We start from the raw sequence: 20,589 nt of genomic DNA on the forward strand, positions 1-20,589 counted from the left end.
AAGTGCTTATAACTTTTGATAGGGTTGTCAGATCTTTAATGTCTTGGACGCGTTTAAAAGGTATTTTGATTACCTATCCAACGATAGGTTGCATGAGAGATCCGGACAACGTTTTCATCAAAATATCTGAGATCCGGCTTCCAAAAAGTGCATAAATAGCACTTAAGTGCTTATAACTTTTGATAGGGTTGTCAGATCTTTAATGTCTTGGACGCGTTGGAAAGGTCTTTTAAATACCTTTCTGAAAATGTATAATATGCCAGGTTTTCTTACAAAAACCACCCTTTTTACAATCTTCCGGACTTTAGTCAAAATCGTTTTTTTAGCATAACTTTTGAAGTACTTTACTAAACTTCATAATTTTCAATAGGGACTTATGGGACCCCAAGACAAATCGAATGAGACCAAAACGGTCCAAATCGGTTAAGCCAGTGCTGAGATAATCGAGTGCATATTTTTTGGTGCACAGACCCACATCCCTACACACACACACACACACAGACATTTGCTCAGAATTTGATTCTGAGTCGATATGTATACATGAAGGTGGGTCTATAAGGTCAAATTAAGAATTTCGTTTTTCGAGTGATTTTATAGCCTTTCCTCAATAAGGTGAGGAAGGCAAAACTGTAGTTTTGTGATAATTTGTTTTGTGTTATTTTCGTTCTGGTTTGATTTGCGCGACATCTTGACAGGTTGCTTTGGGTGGTTTCAGTTTTCATCGTTCCGCAGCGTGGTTGTATGAAAGTTTTTATGCAACTCGTATGCGAGTCAGTGGTGCCAAAATGATTGTTTTTCTTGAGGTGGCATAGTTTACAAATAGAAAATTAATTAATTGATTTGTCGCGAGTGAAATTCAAAGCCGAAGTTAGAAAAAATACTTAATGTAGATTATTAACAGCAAAAAAATCAGGTGTGTGTGTGTGTTTTTTTTTCTGCCAAGCGCTTGCTTGAGGAGCCTGACGTTTGGGCTCTCCGTGCAATATCGCCGACTGCCAACTGAAAAGGTGATTGTTGTAGTGCTGGGGATTGTTTTGATTTGATGAATCGATTGATTATCAAAACACAAAAGTGTAAGTGTAAAATCTAAAGTGCAAGAGGAAAATATTCAGTTTACAAAGAAAATTAGCAAAAGCTTGGAATAGCTTATTCAAAAGTCTGGTAAAAGTGTTTACGGTGATATAAATGTGAACGCGTTGAGCAGTACAGATTGTGTGAGAACATGTGTTGTGGTAAACAGTTTGAATCGATAAAAGTGTTGTTATTTTGTTTTCTTGGGGGTGGTATAAGGTTTGATCGGGTTGTGAATTATTAAAAACTTGAATGAATAGTGTTAATCGGGAAATTGTTGCTGTAGCTGTAGATTTAAGAGATGCTTGTTGAAACACAAGTGTCTATCCCTCTTAGTTTTAAATCTTAGCCAATGCTTTTGTAATTTTTAAGTTCGATTTATTGGTAAAGTAACAAAATGGGGGGAATTGAAAATAGTTGTATTGCTTGATAAAGTTAGAACAAATTTTACCTCGTGAACTTTTGAAGCCAACGGCACGATGCTTAAGTGTGGACAAGCGTATAATTGCTACATGTTTTTAGTTGTATGAGTTTAAGAGCTAACCGACACGAATACTACTTTACATATGTGGGTGGAAGCTTTGAATCGTAACAATGAATGTCGACGCATTGTGCAGCAGAGGAAGTCAATCTCAAAGAATTCGGGAGCTTTGGTGTGGTGTTATTAACGGGCGATAACGGAAAGCTCATGCAAACGTTGGTGTTTTAGGCGGAAAAGCATACCTTGGTGAGTGTCTTATAACTGGAGAGGTCAGCGTGTTTTATGCGACACTGGGAACCCTGGGTGAGTTTGCTTGTGTGCATGTATGTGTGAGTCGAGTGATGTGGGTGCATGAATAGTTTTGTGAAGAGTCATTTGTGAGTTTCCACAATAGAGGAGAAAATCGTGACGTCAGAAATGAACTCAAATCACTTTTGTGAGTGACTAACATTTGGCCTAGTTTGACAGCTACCTCGTTCCCAGGTTTTCTGTGGGAGAGAAAAGGAGGCGAATACTTTATGAAAATCATACCTGTCAAAATTCCTAGCCTCAAAATTTTGTCGCGAGTTGCTTTTCTCCTCTATTGGTGAACTCTATCATTTGGCTCATGTATGGATGGAAGCATGAATGGATTTAATTTTATTATTATTTTTTTTATTGACCAATTTATTTTAATGTATCAATTTATTTTAACTTATTTATTTCAATCTATCTATTTACTTTAATTTATCCTTGTATGTATCTTATATTTTACATATTTTTCCCCACTTTCCCTCTTCTTTTTCTTCTTGCCTTCTTTCAAGTCGCGTAAAAAATAATATACCGGTCGTTAAACGAGAATGTCTAACTCGAGTTCATGCGTCGTTTTTACGGATTCGTTCTCCTCTTACTCTGATCTTATTTTTCCGATAATTATAAATATAACGTAAAAGATATAACTACCTATAACGACTTCGGCTTAAAAATGCACCATTCGTAAAAATGTACCATTCGTGATAGTGTCACTTTATTAATAACTGCTCGAAACGAAAACTTTCAGTTACTATTTTTCGCAATTCTGTCGGTCTCGTAGATTACTATTTTCGGATCATTTCGTCATAAAATCCTGCAACACGATGTAATCATTGCAAACCTCACTATAAAGTTTTGATATAATTCATTTGGAAACCACAGAAAATACAATTTAATATATTGCTTAAATAGTAAAAGGAGGAGCCCTTCTCACAGCGTCGTTGCTCGGAAGGCACGCCGACGGGGGAATGAATGATAATTTGGCGCCGCGTTCGAATTAAAACTATTTCTAAATCAATGATTGTGTATCTTTCCGCAGCCGGCTGCCTAAGATTTTTAAAAATTTCAACAGATAAACAAATTGCTTATGGTCGCATCACCTACCGCAGTGAATCCTGACCTCATACCCATCTTACTAACCCCTCAAAACTCATGTGATACTTTGTCGGAGACGCAGTCGATTTGGCGGTCCCATCACTCATGTATCGGACTAACATTCCCATCCACTTCCCCGTGTCTTACCACTGGTCGTGGCCGGCGTCGGTATTGATCAGCACGATAGGGATCTTTGAAAATTGCGAAGGGGTGATGATTGGTTCCTACTTTTCATCTGTGGTCCACGGAGCAAATTTTGGGGGTCCTGGTCAATAACGAAGTAGCAGCTACGGGTAGACACCAATGCTATGCTATGAACGTCAAAAAGCGACGAACAGCAGAACATAAGAGAGGGAGCGATTTATTGGGGCGACATCGTCTGTTGTGTGTGCTATCTTGTGATTACGACCATTTAGTACTATTCGAGAAAATCTATCTTTAATGTTTGGTGGTAAATATTTTCATAACCATGAATGATGACCGAGCCACGTTGACCTGTGATAACGCTTCTGCTTCGTAAGCGGTAGATCGGGGTTCAAATCCCGGCTCAGACCAACGCAACTGGTGATATTTTCCCTTCTGGATTTGATTGCTTAGTAAAGGGAAGGTAGTGTATCTTCACAAGCTGGACCTTATCACGACACCTTAGGGAAGGCGACCTATGGAATGTTAACAATAACTTTCACTTGTTAACATGATGAAGTCAAAGTTTTCGAAGCAATCGGTTCGTATACTATCGCTGAACAAACGCTTGGAGCGTAAAAAAAAGTAAAAAGCCAATTTCCAAAATTCTTTGATGCATCTTTTAGGGTTTGTTGAGTTTAGCAAAACGTCATTATTAACTCATGTTATAATTACTCTTAGCTTTAAGAAAAATGTAATTACAAAAACCGACTCGGTCCAATACAGGTCCCAGCACGGAAAAGGACCCAATAAAAATAATTTAAGGGTCGCTTTTTATCGTTGAAGTTGTGAAAAAAAATCTTGTCATACAAAAACGTCTGCCTTAAAGACACTAGCGTGCACAGGGTGGGGCAACATGGGGCAGTTGCCCCACCATCCTCAGAAATTTGTTCTAAAATTTCCAAGGGGGTGTCCATAAACGACGAAACTTTCAAAACGCTCATATTGTTGCCCCACCTTCCTTGAGGATCTGGGCACGCTAGTGCTTAAGGATTCACTACACGCGCACATGTTTTACTCGTTTTACTTCGAGTTTTTTACGGAAATTGTCATAACTCTGAATAGAAAACAGTTAGAGTCCCGCCCGTGTGGATCAATCGGCCCGCGCACTAGACTCACAATCCAGAGGTCGCCGGTTCGAATCCCGCGGCGGGCGCCTTTAAAATTCTTTGTGTAAATATGGGTATTCGGCGCCGTCGCTCCGTGCCATACTTTCATACACTTAGGAGCCCAGGGCGGCGAAGTCCTTGTAGATAAATAGGAAGACACTAGTGGTTGGTACTAGCAATGGTATGGTGGCCGACAGCTATAAAGTCAATTTCGTTTAGAGTCCCACTTTTTGTATTAGGTCCTGTAGAATCGTGCCAAGGGGTATCTCTTACGATTTTCCAAAAATTTAAATTTTTCTTGTCCCCCTAGTGTGCAATTAACCCAACGGGACAACGCGAACGCTTCCTACAAATTGAGTTGTTTCCATGTATTTTATTAGATTTACATTCTTTACATGCAAATAACTCGCATAGGCATTTGAATGGTGTTAACTCTGCCGAGTTTCGGGGTCCCTTTTCTACGCAGGGATGCAGGCCAGCCGTGCGCAATAGAGGAGAAAAGCAACTTGCGACAAAATTTTGAGGGTAGGAATTTTGAAAGGTATAATTTTCATAAAGTATTCGCTTCCTTTTCTCTCCCACAGAAAACTGGGGACAATGTAGCTGTCAAACTAGGCCAAAATGTTAAATTTACTCACAAAATGAACTTTGAGTGATTTGAGTTCATTTCTGACGTCACGATTTCCTCCCCTTATCGAGGATGCAAATGTTCAAGCCTACCATGATATCATAGCTGACTTGCCTTTATTTATGGACAAATAAAGTCAAGTTTGTCTCTTGCTGGAAATTTCTCAAATTTACCTCCAAATTGTTAATTTTTTTAATCAAGTTTATGGTAGTGGTGTTTTAAGACTGATATTGAAATAACTGTATGTTGGGAGGACCACCCTGACGACACAACACCATCACGCGCGGTGGCTCATTGTGATGATCGTCAACACAGATCGATGACAGCCGCGCGCAGAGAAGAGGAGAAATTGTTGTCGTCATTTGTGTTGTGTTTTATTCTATTGTAGACCGTTCACCGCGACACAGCCTGTCTGCGGCTCAGGTCGTTTAGTTTCATTTTAAATTGTTATTTGTAGTTTGTTGTAATAAATGTATATTTACGTCGTGTTCCGTACTTGTTTGTATTACACTGCCGTTCTACGCATAATTGTCCCATGTTAAAAAAAGGGGAAACGGAGAAAAACGCGATTGGAATTATTCGATCGATTTCTGTGTTTCTAGGGTACGTTATCCATTAGTGGACCCCTTTCCTATAGTGGACCCTCTGAAGGGTTTTTGATGAAAAATTCAATAAAATCACAATTTCAAGCGTGTTGTTGTCTACAAATCTTTTATTTGGCATGTTCAGTATCATTTAAAACAATGTTGACTGACATTGAATAGTCCTTTTTACCAAAATAAGTGTTTTGAGTTCGACATCTGAAATCAGCCATGGCCACTAGCATTTTCACAACAAAACTGCATTTATATTTTATGATTGAATTAACCATCCAATCATTTTTTGACTGATTATTTAACTTCAGCAAGTCGAAATAATGTAAGTTAAAGGATCTTTACTAAAATATAGCGAAGAACTGCCATTTTCGAGCAAAAATTAGGGGGGTCCAATATAGGACAACTAAAATCCAAAATTTTCCAAAATTGGACCCCTGTTAATTTAACTTTCAAAAATGAAGAAAACTGTGTATCCAAGCAAAAGTTTCTCTGAAACATACAATTAATGCTTGTTTTTATCAACCTAAACGCATATTTTTTCAATTATGAGAATAAATCTCGGGTTAGTTTTCAAAAGGTCGTAAGCGCCAGTTATCCAAAATTGAGTTTTTGGCACGGTTGCACTCTTCTAACGCACTACTAATGATCTAATCGAGCAGAATTTCCAAAAAAATAAATTTAAACAAAAATATCGCCCGCATATAAAAGGTCGAATGTGCTTTTCATACGGAGAAGTCACATCCGTCCTTGGTGATGCAAGTTCGTAAGTACTGATAATTTCAAAAATGTACTTACGCTCATAGAAAAAGGACGTAAGTTCAGTTTTAATTGCTTTATGATTATGCGCACATGAGTTTTTACGAAAAAAGTTGAATATTTGTTATCCCGTTAAAAACATTGCGCTGATTATATGACTTAAAGGATGCGCGAAGAATGTTTTCCAATTTGCCAGTCAGCAAAACCCAGTTTCAGTCATTTATTCCGGAAGAGACGGCTAGCTTCCCCCAAAATCATCATTTTGTGTGGCAGCATAAACCAACACAAAATCAAGTTGCATAATCTGTTCAGGAACAAGCGATTACGACCGCATCCATCTTATCACGCATAAACGCCCTCTCAAAACTCCAGGAACCCCGAGTTCTTCAAGGTCCTATAGACCACTGAAGAAAAGATAAAAAAATCAGTGGTAATTCGTCATTTTGTTCGTGCTCTCAGCTAGCGTATGAGCAAACGCGAGAGAGGGAGAATAAAATCTGTCAGTTGGTCCTTTCTCCTCTACGATGTTTTCTCCCAATCTCCTCCAAAAACACAAAACATCGACTGCCCTTTTTGCGGGGGGTGTTGAAACGATGTTCAAAATAATAATGTTTGATTTAAATGTGGTTTAGTCATAAAATAAATAAATTTTGCCAATGGTCGTATTGTCATTCTTACTCAACAAAAGTTCCAAGTACAGGGACGTATGAAACAATTTGCTCATGTAAAAGGTCGAATCAACCTTGTTTGATAAAACAAGGCTAAAACACACATTAATTGTTAACAAATTGAATTCACTTGATATGGCAACCATAGCTTATAGTCAATGCAATGATTTTGACTAAAAATATGCCCTTGAAACCCAATTACATATAAATAAGAGTTAAATTAATGGTCGAAAACTTGTTCATCGGTTTTCCCCACTTGAGGGGTAAGGCTCTTACGACGTTTTGAAAACTAACCCGAGATATTTTGGTTGTACGATAACACGATAAGTGTAAACGTAGTCGAACTGAAAAAATCATATAAATAAGTGTGAAAAAGAACTCATTCAAGTGCGATTTTTAGTTACAGCGCGGAGAAAGCCTTAGGCCCTAGCCTTCTTCTTGACAACTTTGTAGTGCGCCACTGCTATATAATGCATTGAAACATCACAAGCGGTAAATTGGCCAGGCCTACTGCGTAAAGCTTACTGCAGAGACGATTCGTTGAGTTGAATTTGAGCACGGAGTGACTATTCGGAAACCTCAGAAAGCGTGGAACACACCACTATTAGGTTTTACGCCGACTCGAGTTTTAGGTTAAAAATTTTACAGCTTTTACATATTTTACACGTGAGTCTCAGTAAAGTATATGTGCGTGTGCGCTCGTGACGTCATGCTGTAAAACCTAATACGCTTCGAGTTTTGGATTTAGGTTATTGGTTGGGAGCACCATGCTAAGAAGTTTTGATACTCTGAGACCCTGTAGGATGAAACATTGCATTTTCACTAATGCCTTAGACACTGTTTGCCGTGGTTATAGTGGCACGACTCGCTCGATGATTTGAACACGATTTCTTATAAACTTAAATAAAAGTTTTGTTAAAACTTGGTTAAAACTGTTCCACACTTTTCTTCTTTCATCGCAAACTCTTGTTGCGACTGAGTACGGCCCTGCTCTGCGTTGAAGTTGTTTTCCGTCCGTTTTCCTTTCACAACGCAGATTGACGTCAAGCGCCCCGTGCCAATCTGGCAGCACTGCCTTCACATAAAGGATTCCACGCACCGACACGACTACTGCGATGCGAAATATCTTCACAAAAGTTTGGCCACAGCGTCCTTTTCACGGCTTTCCACTTCTTTCGTGACACCGGACTGTCCATGGGTCACGAAACTACTCGTGATACTTATTGTTTGGTCTCTTCGTGCACTTCCAGAGCACACGCACAAACTGGGTCAATCACGGTCACTCTCGTCTTGGCGGTACACGTCACTGTCCAACGCCGCCGCGCTATGACGACGTGCGATTTTCAAGGTTTTTCCGTGCAAAAGTTCACTTTCTAACGTTAAATCGTCACATTTCCTAGTCCCCAAACTGCACTATTCATCACCTTATACTTTCCGCAGTCCAATCGCGGATATTTCACAGCAAGCTTGTTCTGTTTTCGCCATGATTTTACACTTTTTTTTGTCGCTTGGCTCTTCTTCCGCAAACCCAAACTTACCTTGCAAAGCTGCTGGCCGGGAGATAGTTCCTCGAACGGGTGCCGTGAAAAGCACTTGGAGCAGGCAAATAACATCACGCTCATCGTTGTTTTTTTGGTCCTGGAGGCTAGCGTGTAACGGAGGGAACACGGACGAACGGGAATTGGCCGGATTTGCGAGCCTTTTTTCGACTTTTAGGAAGGATTTCTGAACGAAACGCGTACCTGCGACGAGACGGCTTGGATGGCGTTTGACTTTTCTTCTTGGATGCGGTTTATGCCACTTCAAATCGGCGATGGCTGCGTGCACGCATGTCATGACAGAAAGAGGGATCGTTCACAACTTGGCGAACTGGTCGAAAGGAGGTATGGTGCTGGTATAATATGGCTGCGTTCTCTTTGGCTAACTTTTTGTTGCACTCACGCTGAATAATACCTGAAATCAAGGAAATTGTTTTTTTGGAGTTGCGATTGTTTTTAAATTTTTCTGTTTTAATGTAGCAAGCTTGAAATCGAACTTAAAACACCTAATAATTTGACCCTTGCCTTGTGGTTTCGTCTACGGATCAACAGGCGTGTATAGGGTCTCCAAAGTGTGAAGAAGTCCTTGCCCTGATAAAAAGTCTAACTAACAGGATATCGTTGCCAAATAAAATTACTATTACTATTAAAAAAAAAAAAAAGAAGTGCCCGTGCCATGGGCTAATAATTTTCGAATTATCGAGAAATCGTCGGAGAAATTTTCTCTGATTAGTTTTCAAAAAGCCGTTCCAATGGTAAACAAAGCCTTTTTTGCCTCGGTATTCGACCTACTTACGAAAAACCAATTTCAAAAATGATTAATATTGTTCATATACTCGTCTTTCAAGTGCACCAAACTAAAAATAAATGAAATTTTGTTACAATTTGGAGAAAAACGAATATTAGTGTCGGAGGTAACGGTGGCTCTTACGGCTTTTTGAAAACTCACCCGAGATTTACATTTAGAAAAAAAATGCGTCCACCTCGGGATTCAAACCGGTCACCTCTGGAGTGTGAGTTCAATGCGTGGTCCGATGCATCCACAAGAGCTAGAATTTTTTTTGAAGCGCTTTGAATATGCGATATTCAACTTATTTATTATTGTAATATATTGCAGATAACACAGGAAGCGTTTTTAAATTTCACACATTGCACAATTTTTTTAGGGATGTAATTGTATGTAACATGATATATTATTGTCTTCGATTTAAAAAAAAAATGCCTCGCAAATTTCTACTAAACCACAATCAAACCTTACTACATTTGATCGTAACGTTGGGATGCTCAATTTCCGCCTTGCTTTGAACGATCTTGAGTTCGCGTTGTGCCGACGTAACCGCAACCTTGCCGGACTTTACTTCCTCCGGAACAAAGGTTAACGTTTTGCTGATTACGGCCTGCAGACTCGCGATGGTTCGCTCAAGCGTCGCACACATATCGAAGCCGGTGAGTGCCGAGTGTGCCAGGAAGAGGGACGCAAATAGGTCACCCGTTCCCGTGAACCGGATTCCGTTGCCTTGCTTTGGAATGACCATCCGACAGCGTTGGCTGCGCTGGCCCTCTTTGTGGCTGACGATCGCTAGCAGGGAGTTGGAGCCACCAAGTTCGGATGACGAAATGGCTACTGTTTTGACGCCCTTGGCGTGGAACCATTCAATGGCATCCCAGGCGTCCTGTTCCGATTTGACGGATTTCCCTGTGAGAAGTTCGACTTCAAACTGGTTTGGCGTAACGATGTCCGCCAGCGGTACAATTTCGTCCCGGTAGATGGGTAGCAGCTCCTTGGGCACGTACATAACGCCATCGTCGCCCATGACCGGATCACACACTGAAAATGCATTTTGCAGATAAGTGACTTTGTTGCAACGTGATAAGGAAAAGACAAATAACAAATTTACCATAGACAAGCGCCGGATTGGCCGACCGCAATTTCTTTACAATGTTGGCTATCTCTCGCAGAAATGCCGGATTGCCGACGTACCCGGTGAGTAGATGCGTGTACAGCGGGAGCAGATCGTTATCCTCCAGTCCGGAAAATACTTCGGCGAGTTGGTTCTCGTTCAGTACTTGGCCTTTGAAGCCGCCGCTGTAGCCAGTGTGATTTGAAAACTGCACCGAATTGATGTTGTCCACTTCGAAGCCGAGCACCTGTAACAGGAGAGAAATATGCAACAATGATTTACAAGTGGCACAAATTTCCATCTCATCGTGACTTAACACATTATATCAAGGGTAATCTACAGACATAGACGCTAAGTCTAGACGTACCTGAAGTGGGAAAACTGCACTCTTGTTCCCAACGTACCCATGGACGACATGGCTCTGGATAGAAAGCACACGATTTATTCCGGTTGGCGCCATCGGGATAGGGTCGCGTTGCAGATCTGAGGATAAGTTGAAAATGAATTTCACAACCTAAGTTCTGGGATGATCTGACTCCAGCAGAGTTCAGTTGATGACTGATGAGATACACCTACACTACGCGACAGAGAACGGTTCCCGCTCTGCTTGTGAGTGGTTAAAATACAAACCACTGATAAGATAAGAGTGAGGAAGGTAAAGGCAAGTTCAGTTAGTTTCTAGTCTTATGAACTAGAAACTAGATGAGCATGAAATATATGCGATTATTTTATTAAGTTCAATTGGGCTTAATGATTAAAGCTCAAGGTCGTTTAAATTGCTCCAGTTTCTTAATCACATGATACAAATATTGACCGCAAAGAAGATTATTACTCACGTGCGTACAATTTTGGGGATTGCACTGGGTGCGCGAAACTGGGCCAAAAATAGATTCAGATTCTTATTCAGTGCAACATTGTTGTAATTTCAGTTTCAGACAGATTGTAGTGGAACGTAAACACTGGGAAGAGCTGCTCGCTTGTTGAAAGTGCATCTTCTATCTCGTCCTCCAAAACAAACATTGGAAACTTTTGCGCGCGCAGACGCTTCAATATTGACGTGCAATTCTTTTGGGGAGGAAAAATTCAATTTATATTTTTTTAAATATAATAGATAAAAAATATGAAATAAATACCTAATAAAATGAAATACCAACAGCATATTTTTCTTAAATTTCGCTCTTTTGAAATGTGTGTACAGCACTGGTGTGACATTGAGTGTCCATTCATATATGACGAAACCTACGAAAAAGAATGTGATTTTGTATTTACAACAAAACATTTAATGTGCGATTTTTTCTTGCTTTTGAAAACAAGTTTTTTTTTTCCAGTCGAATCAATTAAGTTTTTTTGACAAGCCGAAATATTTATAATTGGGCGTAATTTTGGATGACAAAAGTTGGCCTGTAATTTTTTACCGCTTATTTTTTTTGGCTGCGTTCTGATGGCCATCCTCAAACACCCTACACGCTAACCAGTCGATCTCAATTTTGAGATGACGTCGCAAACCGGCTAAAAGTGAAACCACTCAACGTTGAGATGAGCAACTTGATCTCAATTTTGAGATGTAGAAGACGATCTCAACGTTGAGATGCGTTCGAAACCGGGAAAATCGCCGGAAAATCCGAAAATCGGCTGGGGAAGGAGAATTGAAGCAATAAATAAGTTAAATTAGAATGAAGTAAGCAAAGATTTTGAAATTTTATTTATTTACAGCTTTTATAACTCCATGTACGCCGTCATTTACTTGTACGCCTGCGACTGAACTGTACCAGCGTCTCGGTGCCCTAAACCGTATCAATCACGACTATCATGTCCCCCTCCGGATTGACTTGCTCGAACAGGACACGTACACCACCACCATCCGGCCCGTCGCCATGCCAATCTCCGCAAACCACCGAGATCTTTGGCCATCACATCCTCCGATGTGATTGTTCTTGCGTCCGCCCCGTGACCGAGATTTTCCGCCAGCTGCTGGACCAGGTTGCGCGTGCTGCGTTGAATCGAGGTAATCACAAGACCCTCGGCCGTTAGGTACTCTTGGTTGAGGCGGCTGCCACCGATGCCTTCCAGCTCGATACGCGGGAAGTGCGTTGGTTCCGCTGAAGCTGAAGGTGTCTTGTTCCGGACCACTTTTACCTTTCCATTTAGCTGCCAAGTGCCTCCGCCAATTATCTTCATGTTGTCCAACCCAGCCGTCACGGAATTGTCCTCCTACTTGCTGCTGAAGATACAGATTCCTAACAGCAACACTCCACGTTCCTCTTCCACAGCAGGATCCCGTTCTCGGCGGCCTTTGTTATCACATTTTCGACCGGGTTGACGCCAATGTCACCCCGGCAGTGGATCAACAACGACCGAACCAGTGTTCGGCCATTGCTTTGGGATTCCGCTACGACTTTCTCAGTAACATTTCTAAAAACCTGAGCCTCTTCCTCTAGTCAATATTCAACTAAATCCAAATGTCAAACAAAAATAATCGGCTAAGTGCCGTCGCAAAAAAAGTTCGCATTCTTCATCTCAAAATTGAGAATGTAAACAATAAAATCTGATCTCAAAATTGAGATGGTTGAATCGAACTCGTTTTTGCGAGATGTTTTCTCAATAATTGGGTCCTAAAATGAAGCTTAGATTGCTGATATTATTGTTTACAGCGTTAAAGTTTATTTTTCTGAGTACAATGACACTTTGTACGACCACAAAGAGTTTAAAATAAATTTTTAAATCAATTTTGAAAAATTAACCTCGCGGTCCTTCTTGACAGAAAAGCTCCTACTTGACAGCTCGTTCCAAGGGAACCATAGTTGATCCATCGAAAAAATGTTGTCTTGTCAAAAAAAAATTTTGCGTTAAAATGAAAAAAAAAGTGATCAGAAATGGTTTTTAATCGTGTTTTTTACCGTTGTACATAAAAATTGACATAGGGCTTTAGTACCCAATTGAGTTTGCCTAAGCGTGTACACGCAAAATCCAGATAGCACAGATCTGTGTAAAAATTACACAGATTGTTTAACATGTTCTAGCAGTTGAAACTGTGTAGTTTAGGGAACACAGATTGGTCTTGTTCACGTTTGAAACTTTTTAGTGTGAACCTTGTTAGCTCGAGAACGTCAAACTAAAAAGTGACGCCAAATTTACAAATGGGTGTCAAAAATGGGGTTTCAGTGTAATGGGTGGAAAACTGATATTTCAATGTTAAATTAAATTTTCAAAAGGTCCTATCTGCATAGGAAACCCATGACTCATAAATTGTTTTGAAAATTTATTCTAGAATGCTGCATATATATTTAGTGTTAAACTTACGAGGTATCGATTGGTGATCGATCAGGATCAGGCAGATGATGGGGAGAGGTCCTTTTCACCCCATGTTGCCTTTCTAAATTACTTGAACTGCCGCAGATTGTTGCACTTAAAAGTACACAGATCTATACACAGATTCGTGTTAAAAATAACACAGTCAGGGCTCGATTATCCAAAGTTCTCGAAAAAATTCCACTTCGGATAAACCTAGTAGGGCTGGGACCGTGGTGTAGGGGTAAGCTTGGTTGCCTCTCACCCAGTCAGCCTGGTTTCGATCCCAGAAGGTCCCGGTGGCAAATTTTGAGACGAGATTTTTCTGATCACGCCTTCCGTCGGACAGGGAAGTAAATGTTGCTCCCGGTCTAACCTAAAATGTTAGGTCGATAGCTCAGTCCAGGTGTAGGAGTCGTCTTCCTGGGTCCTGTCTCGGTGGAGTCGCTGGTGGCAGTTGGATCCACAATCCAAACGTAGTCAGTTCGAATCCCGGGGTGGATGGAAGCTAAGGTGTAAAAAGAGGTTTGCAATTGCCTCAACAATCAAGCTTTCGGACACTTAGTTTCGAGTAGGAATCTCGCAATCGAGAACGCCAAGGCAATGCTGTAGAGCGAATATTTTGATTTGGATAATAATTATTACCGGTGGTGGGGTGGTAAAAAAGGGGAAATCACTTCTGATATTGCACCATGAAGCCAATATTGGAGTCCATACGGTACGCAGCCTAAGCGTACTTCGTGAAAATTATGCGCGAATGGCGCGAATGAAGCTTACGTGTAAAAAGAGGTTCTTAACTTAACTTTAAACGCTCCTACAAGCTAAGCGATAATCTTTAGTCCACACTTACACTAGGTAGACGTGTCGGGGTGGTCCAAGGAACTTTTTTCTCTAAGGGATCATGGTCTTCCGTTCAACCCTGAGCCGGAATTCTTCAAAATCTCAGTTTTAACTGTCAACGCATGCTACGAAACTGTGAAATAATATGAAACCCGACGCCAAACGTCATCGTCGGCTTTACTGCCGTTCTACGCATAATTGTCCCATGTCATTTTTGGACGATTCTGACTTTTTATCATTTTTAGGTTTAGTTTTACGTATACTTTCAGAAAAAAAAACACATAAAATCTAGGACTTTGTTCAGAAAATCATTGAAAACAACACCAAGTCTGTTTGTCCCATCGTTGAACTTCTACGCATAATTGTCCCACCGAGTATTTTCTATCACGAAATCATGAGTTTTACGAAGCATTTCTCCTTGTTTACCTGTTAACCTGCAAGAGGATTACAAATCTAGAGCAACACGAGAAAAGGGCGGATAAGCATTTTGACAGTTAGAACTATTTTGCTAGTTCTTAAGCTTCAAGTAACTTTTTCACAAAATTTGAAGTGTTAAACAATAGCTGCCCACCCCAGCTTACTTTTAACACTGCGGGGTTTGTCAAGTAGTTACCTTTTGTATTGGAATTTGCAAAATAGTTCCAGCTGTCAAAATGTTTATTCGCCCTTTTCAAATGTTGCTCCAGAACAGGGATGGAATAATCGCAAAAAATCAATTTCGCTAGCGAACTTTCTTCACCCGCGAAAGAGAGAGGAGGCAAATCACGCAAAAGAAAATCGCTCCCGAAATTCTTCAAGAAAATCAATCTGCTGATGATTTTTTGTGAATTTCCATGTCAGCACCACTTAAAAGTATTTATTTCACTTTATTTACACACATTGCCCATCTACAAAATGTGACAGATCGTTTTTCGACGTGTGACGTCACACTTGCAAGTTTAGCAGTGAATAAGATGCTCCGCCGAATAATCAAGATGATGATTTTTTTAGATTCCTTTTACCGATCTTTCGTGCGCGAGAGAGGAGAGCCATGCTCCCTTCGGATTTTTTCTCTTGATGAACGTCCAATGATTTTCTTTTGATGATGATTATTCCATCGCTGCTCCAGAAATAAGGGTGATAAAATGTTAACCGGGGTGATTAGGGACTTATAGGGCGAATAGGGATCCACGGGTTTTTGTAGTGCAGTAGTGCGCGCTTGTTGTGCCTCGATACGGCTCCGCGAAAGTATCCTCAAAACCACGGTTTCTCAGTTTTATCGCGACCCAAAGTGATACTAATCAACGCGGGAAGGTGCCGGGAATCAGTGCAGTGAATTATATTTCCCCTGCGACCGGTGGCGGAGCAGAAAAAGTGAAGATTATTTCTGCTGCACAGCGGCGGCATCGTGGGAAGAAACAAATGGTACGTTCGTTTGATGGCTAGTTCGGCACTGAGTGCCGCACTCAGAGCTGTCAAAGTGTTTCTTTGAAGAAACTCGCGCTAGTTCCGCACGAGTTTCGCCGCCATCTTGGAACTGAAACTCTACACTCAAAATCAGAAGTATCCCTCAAAAGGATACTTTCTATCCTTTTTTCAAGTTTACCCGGCGTCACCCTTTCGATAGGGTATGTCAAAATCAATACAATTTCGATACCCTTTTAAAAGGGTGACGACGGGTGAACTTGAAAAAAGGATACTTTTGACTTTGAGTGTAGTGCCGCACTCGATATTTTTTCAGTTTCATGCGAGTTCTATGCACACTGAAAAAGAATGTTCGTTTGAACCAAAACTGGCACCGACGAGTGCGGCACTCAGTGCCACACTGACTGTTCAAACGAACGTACCAAAAGGAAGCAAAACAAGTGATCGGTCGTGGCCTGGGCTAGTGTTTCGCTACGGGTGACGACACGCACACCATTAAGGGTCGATCGCGGTGTGTCGAGAGTGCAATATTTTGAGGAAAAAAAAAAGTCGTAAAAGTTTTTGAAATTGTTGAAAATTTAAAAAGTGATTTCGGTAGCGCAAAAGCACGCAAGCACAAAGCAGTGTATTTATGTTTTGCTGCTACGTTCTCTTCCGGATATGAAGACCGTTAGGCTTCGAGACAAAAGCCCCCGTTACGGTATCGAGAGAAAACCGGAGCTAAGTCTCGGTAGCTCGTAGGCGACTTCGTCGCCCCGAGGCTAGGTAGCGCGGCCCTGATAAGGCTGCCTACCGAAAAAGAGGATCGCGAATGGCAAGAAGATTGGAAATCCGGAGCAAACGGCAGAAGCCCATTAAAAAGCAGATCACCGATTGGCGACTCGGTTCTTGGAACTGCAGGTCCCTGAACTTTTTGGGTTTCCAGTTCGCATTGGCGAATGAGTTGCAACCTCGCAACTTCGATGTTGTGGCACTGCAGGAGGTGTGCTTGGAGGAGGAGCAGGTGCTCGACTGGCCAGGTCGGCAGACCGATTCCCGTTTTTTTCTGAGCGGCGGCAAGGACAAGAAGCTGGGTACCGGCTTTATTGTGCGGGGCAAGATGCAGGATCGCGTGTTCGGCTTCACGGCGATCAGCGAGCGGATGTGCAAGTTGAGGATAAGAGGCCGTTTCTTCAACTACAGCATAATCAACGTGCACTGCCCCCACGAAGAAAAGACCGATGATGAGAAAGAAGCATTCTACGCGACGCTGGAGGAGGTGTACGACGGCTGTCCGCGGCAGGATGTTAAGATCATCATTGGGGACATGAACGCTCGGTTTGGAAGGGAGGAAATGTTTCGGCCGACAAAAGGCCCAGAAAGCCCACATACGGTCACGAACGACAACGGCCAACGCTGCATCGACTTTGCAGCCTCCCGAGGAATGGTGGTCAGGAGCACCTACTTCCCTCGCAAGGACATCCACAAAGCCACCTGGACATCACCTGACCAACGGACGAAAACGCAAATCGACCACGTCCTGATCGACGGCCGATTCTTCTCGGACGTAACGCACGTGCGCACCTTTCGCGGTGCGAATATTGACTCGGACCACTACCTAGTTGAAGTTGACATGCGCTCAAAGCTTTCGACGGTGTTCAACCAACGCCGAAGTCGGCGGGCCCCTCCGTTCAACACCGCTTGTCTCCAGAACGGGGAAGTGGCCCACAGTTACGCGCAGCAGCTGGAAGCGAATCTGCCAGTTGAGGAGGAACTTGGCGCAACCTCGCTCGAGGATGGTTGGAGCCGCATACGCTCAGCCATCAGCAGTGCAGCGGAAGCCACACTGGGTAGTGCGATCCGAATCAGTCGGAATGATTGGTACGACGACGAGTGCCAACAGATTACCGCCGAGAAGAAAGCAGCTTACGACAAGAAGCTGCACAAGGCGACGAGAGGGAACGTGGAACGATACAGGCAGGCTCGGAATCGGCAAGTCGCGGTCTTCAAGCTCAAGAAGCGCCAGCAGGAAGACCGGGATTGCGCAGAAATGGAGCAGCTATTCCGAGCTAACGAGTCGCGAAAGTTTTACGAGAAGGTGAACCGGTCCCGCAAAGGCTTCGTGCCGCGAGCCGATGTGTGCAGGGACAACGAGGGAAACCTGATCGTGAACAAAAGCGAGGTGTTGGACAGGTGGAAGCAGTACTTCAACGAGCACCTCAACGGCGATGAAGCGAACAGGGACGGCGTTGGAGTCAACCTTGGAGCGCCCGCAGCTGATGAACAGTTCCCGGCGCCTGATCTAGAGACGGTGAAGAGGGAGATCAGGAAGCTGAAGAACAACAGAGCTGCCGGCAAGGATCGGTTACCCGGTGAGCTCTTCAAATATGGAGGAGAGAAACTGGCGAGGGCGCTTCACTGTGTGATCTCCAAGATCTGGGAGGAGGAGAAGCTACCGGAGGAGTGGATGGATGGTGTCGTGTGCCCCATCTACAAAAAGGGCGATAAGCTAGACTGCGGCAACTACCGCGGCATCACGCTTATCAACGCGGCCTACAAAATCCTCTCTCAGATCCTCTGCCGTCAGCTGTCACCCCATGCAAGGAGGTTCGTGGGGCCCTACCAAGCGGGCTTCACTGGCGCGCGCGCCACCACGGACCAAATATTTTGTCTCCGACAGATCCTCGAGAAATGTCGTGAGTACAACGTGCCCACACATCACATCTTTATCGACTTCAAGGCGGCCTATGATACAGTCGACCGCGAGCAGCTATGGCAGATTATGCACGAGAACGGGTTTCCGGATAAACTGACTCGACTGATCAAGGCTACCTTGGATAGTGTGATGTGTCACGTGCGTGTTTCGGGGGATTTAGCGGAACCCTTTGGATCACGCCGAGGGCTGCGGCAAGGTGATGGCTTATCCTGTGCGCTGTTTAACATCGTCCTTGAGGGCATTATTCGAAGGGCGGGCATTGACACGAGTGGCACGATCATGAACAGGTCCTACCAGCTGCTTGCTTTTGCCGATGACATCGACATTGTGGCAAGAAACCTGGAGACGGTGAAGGATGTCTACACCCGACTGAAGGTACAAGCAAGGCGTGTAGGACTTGGCATGAATACGACGAAGACGAAGTACATGAGAGGAAGGGGTTCGAAGGACGTCGGCCCCCCAAGTCTCACCCCTCTAACTGTGGATGGTGATGAGTTGGAGGAGGTGAGCGAGTTCGTGTACTTGGGATCGCTGGTAACCGCCGACAACGACACCAGCAAAGAGATCCGGACTCGTATTTTTGCTGGGAATCGTGCCTACTTCGGATTACGGAAGACCCTCACATCGGATCGAGTGCAACGCCGCACGAAGCTGACGATGTACAAAACACTGATTAGACCGGTAGTCCTCTATGGCCACGAGACTTGGACGATGCGGCAGGAGGACGAACGTGCCCTTGGAGTTTTCGAACGGAAGGTGTTACGAACGATCTACGGTGGAGTGCAGGTGTCTGACGGAGTGTGGCGACGACGCATGAACCACGAACTGCACGCGTTTCTTGAAGAACCGACCATCGCCACCCAGGCGAAGATCGGGAGGCTCAGGTGGGCCGGCCATGTCGCCCGAATGGACGAAAGCCAGCCTGTCAGACTGCTATTTGACCGCGCTGAACCAGCTGGCGGAACAGGCAGAAGAGCAGGGAAACCGCGCGCACGGTGGGGAGATCAAGTGAATGGTGATATCCGGAAGATCTGTAACCTGGGAAATTGGAGAGTAGCAGCACAAGACCGAGAAAGATGGAAGCGTCTTCTTGCTACAGCACGCGTAGGGGAGAGTGGGGAGACTTGATCCCCGGGGACACTTGATCCCAAGCCTTTATCTCGTCAGCATGTGGGTAAAACAATTAGCTTTGTTCTAGAAAGTTGTGCGAAATTAACTAAAACTCATTGTAGAAAACAAAGAAAAAAATTAAAAAAATGTTTAGATTGAGTTACACACATTTTTCTAAAACGAGCTGCAAAAAACTTCCAAGAGATCTTTTTTTCTTTTTTTGATATGCATAGAAAACACTAAAAAAATATTCAAAAAAATATTTTTTATATTTGAATTGTTTGATAAACTTATCAACTCCAAAACCCTTACGCATTTGATGTTAAATTTATCGTCATACTATTTTTACAATCAATTGTTTAAAAAAGTGCGTTTAAGGAGACTTGATCCCTGCATTTTTACAGTCACTGGAATCAGCCTCAAGATTAATTAATTGGGCTGGGTTTTCATACATAGTTTCCTTTAGTATAGTTGTACATAACTTACTGCAGTTTGAACCTTTTTTCAAAAGTTTTGTAAACAAAAATTTCCAGCTTTTGTAAACATGCTTAATTTTGGTCTAAAAAATAATATTTTAAGTTTTTAAATATTTTACATACTAAACTTGTTATATTTTGAACACAAACGTACAGGTTTTATGTGAAATTGCTGTAACTTATAGAAAATTAAAAGTTTGGATGAATAAGAAACATTTTGCTTAAGATTTCTTCAAAGTGTTGAAAGGGGGATCAAGTTACCCCTAATATTTTTAAAATGGCGGTTTAAAATATTTTTTTAAAACGATTGGCATGATTCGAAGAGTTCATCTGATGAAATACCCTTAATAGCCAAACATAGATGAATGTTTAAGCTTTCAATTCAAGCAAAAAGTTTATAGTTTTGTGAGAAATTGACAGAGTTATGTGCGATACAAAAAAAGGGGATCAAGTTTCCCC

The 20,589-nt window shown here is 42.4% G+C and overlaps 3 protein-coding genes across 5 annotated transcripts in view; 1 reads left to right on the plus strand and 2 right to left on the minus strand.

The window, feature by feature from the left end:
* Positions 1-8,737, minus strand: part of LOC120413390 (protein FAM76B) — a 37,990-nt gene extending 29,253 nt beyond the window's left edge. The window contains exon 1 of one of the 2 annotated variants that reach the window (XM_039574186.2): positions 8,417-8,737. In XM_039574186.2, coding sequence (XP_039430120.1) covers positions 8,417-8,714 — 298 coding nt within the window. In that variant the 5' untranslated portion in view covers positions 8,715-8,737. The remainder of the gene's footprint in view (positions 1-8,416) is intronic. The other variant, XM_039574188.2, reaches the window with a different exon arrangement.
* A 757-nt stretch (positions 8,738-9,494) lies between these two features.
* LOC120413424 (pyridoxal kinase) lies at positions 9,495-11,313 on the minus strand. 2 transcript variants are annotated; one of them, XM_039574237.2, is made up of 4 exons: positions 11,154-11,313; positions 10,685-10,800; positions 10,315-10,564; positions 9,495-10,244 (listed from the first exon to the last, which is right to left on the minus strand). In XM_039574237.2, exons 2-4 carry the CDS (start codon positions 10,775-10,777, stop codon positions 9,664-9,666), a joined length of 924 nt encoding a protein of 307 aa, XP_039430171.1. In that variant the 5' UTR covers positions 10,778-10,800; positions 11,154-11,313; the 3' UTR covers positions 9,495-9,663. The 2 variants fall into 2 exon arrangements, with proteins under 2 accessions (XP_039430171.1, XP_039430170.1); XM_039574236.1 differs by lacking the exon at positions 11,154-11,313 and having other exon boundaries at positions 10,685-10,887.
* Positions 11,314-16,660: 5,347 nt separating this feature from the next.
* On the plus strand, positions 16,661-17,337 carry LOC120413396 (uncharacterized). Its single transcript, XM_039574193.1, has 2 exons — positions 16,661-17,166; positions 17,262-17,337. Exons 1-2 carry the CDS (start codon positions 16,661-16,663, stop codon positions 17,335-17,337), a joined length of 582 nt encoding a protein of 193 aa, XP_039430127.1.
* Positions 17,338-20,589: the final 3,252 nt, after the last annotated feature.

The sequence above is a fragment of the Culex pipiens genome, chromosome 3 (genome assembly GCF_016801865.2).
Source record: "Culex pipiens pallens isolate TS chromosome 3, TS_CPP_V2, whole genome shotgun sequence".
In the NCBI taxonomy this organism is placed as follows: Eukaryota; Metazoa; Arthropoda; class Insecta; order Diptera; family Culicidae; genus Culex; species Culex pipiens.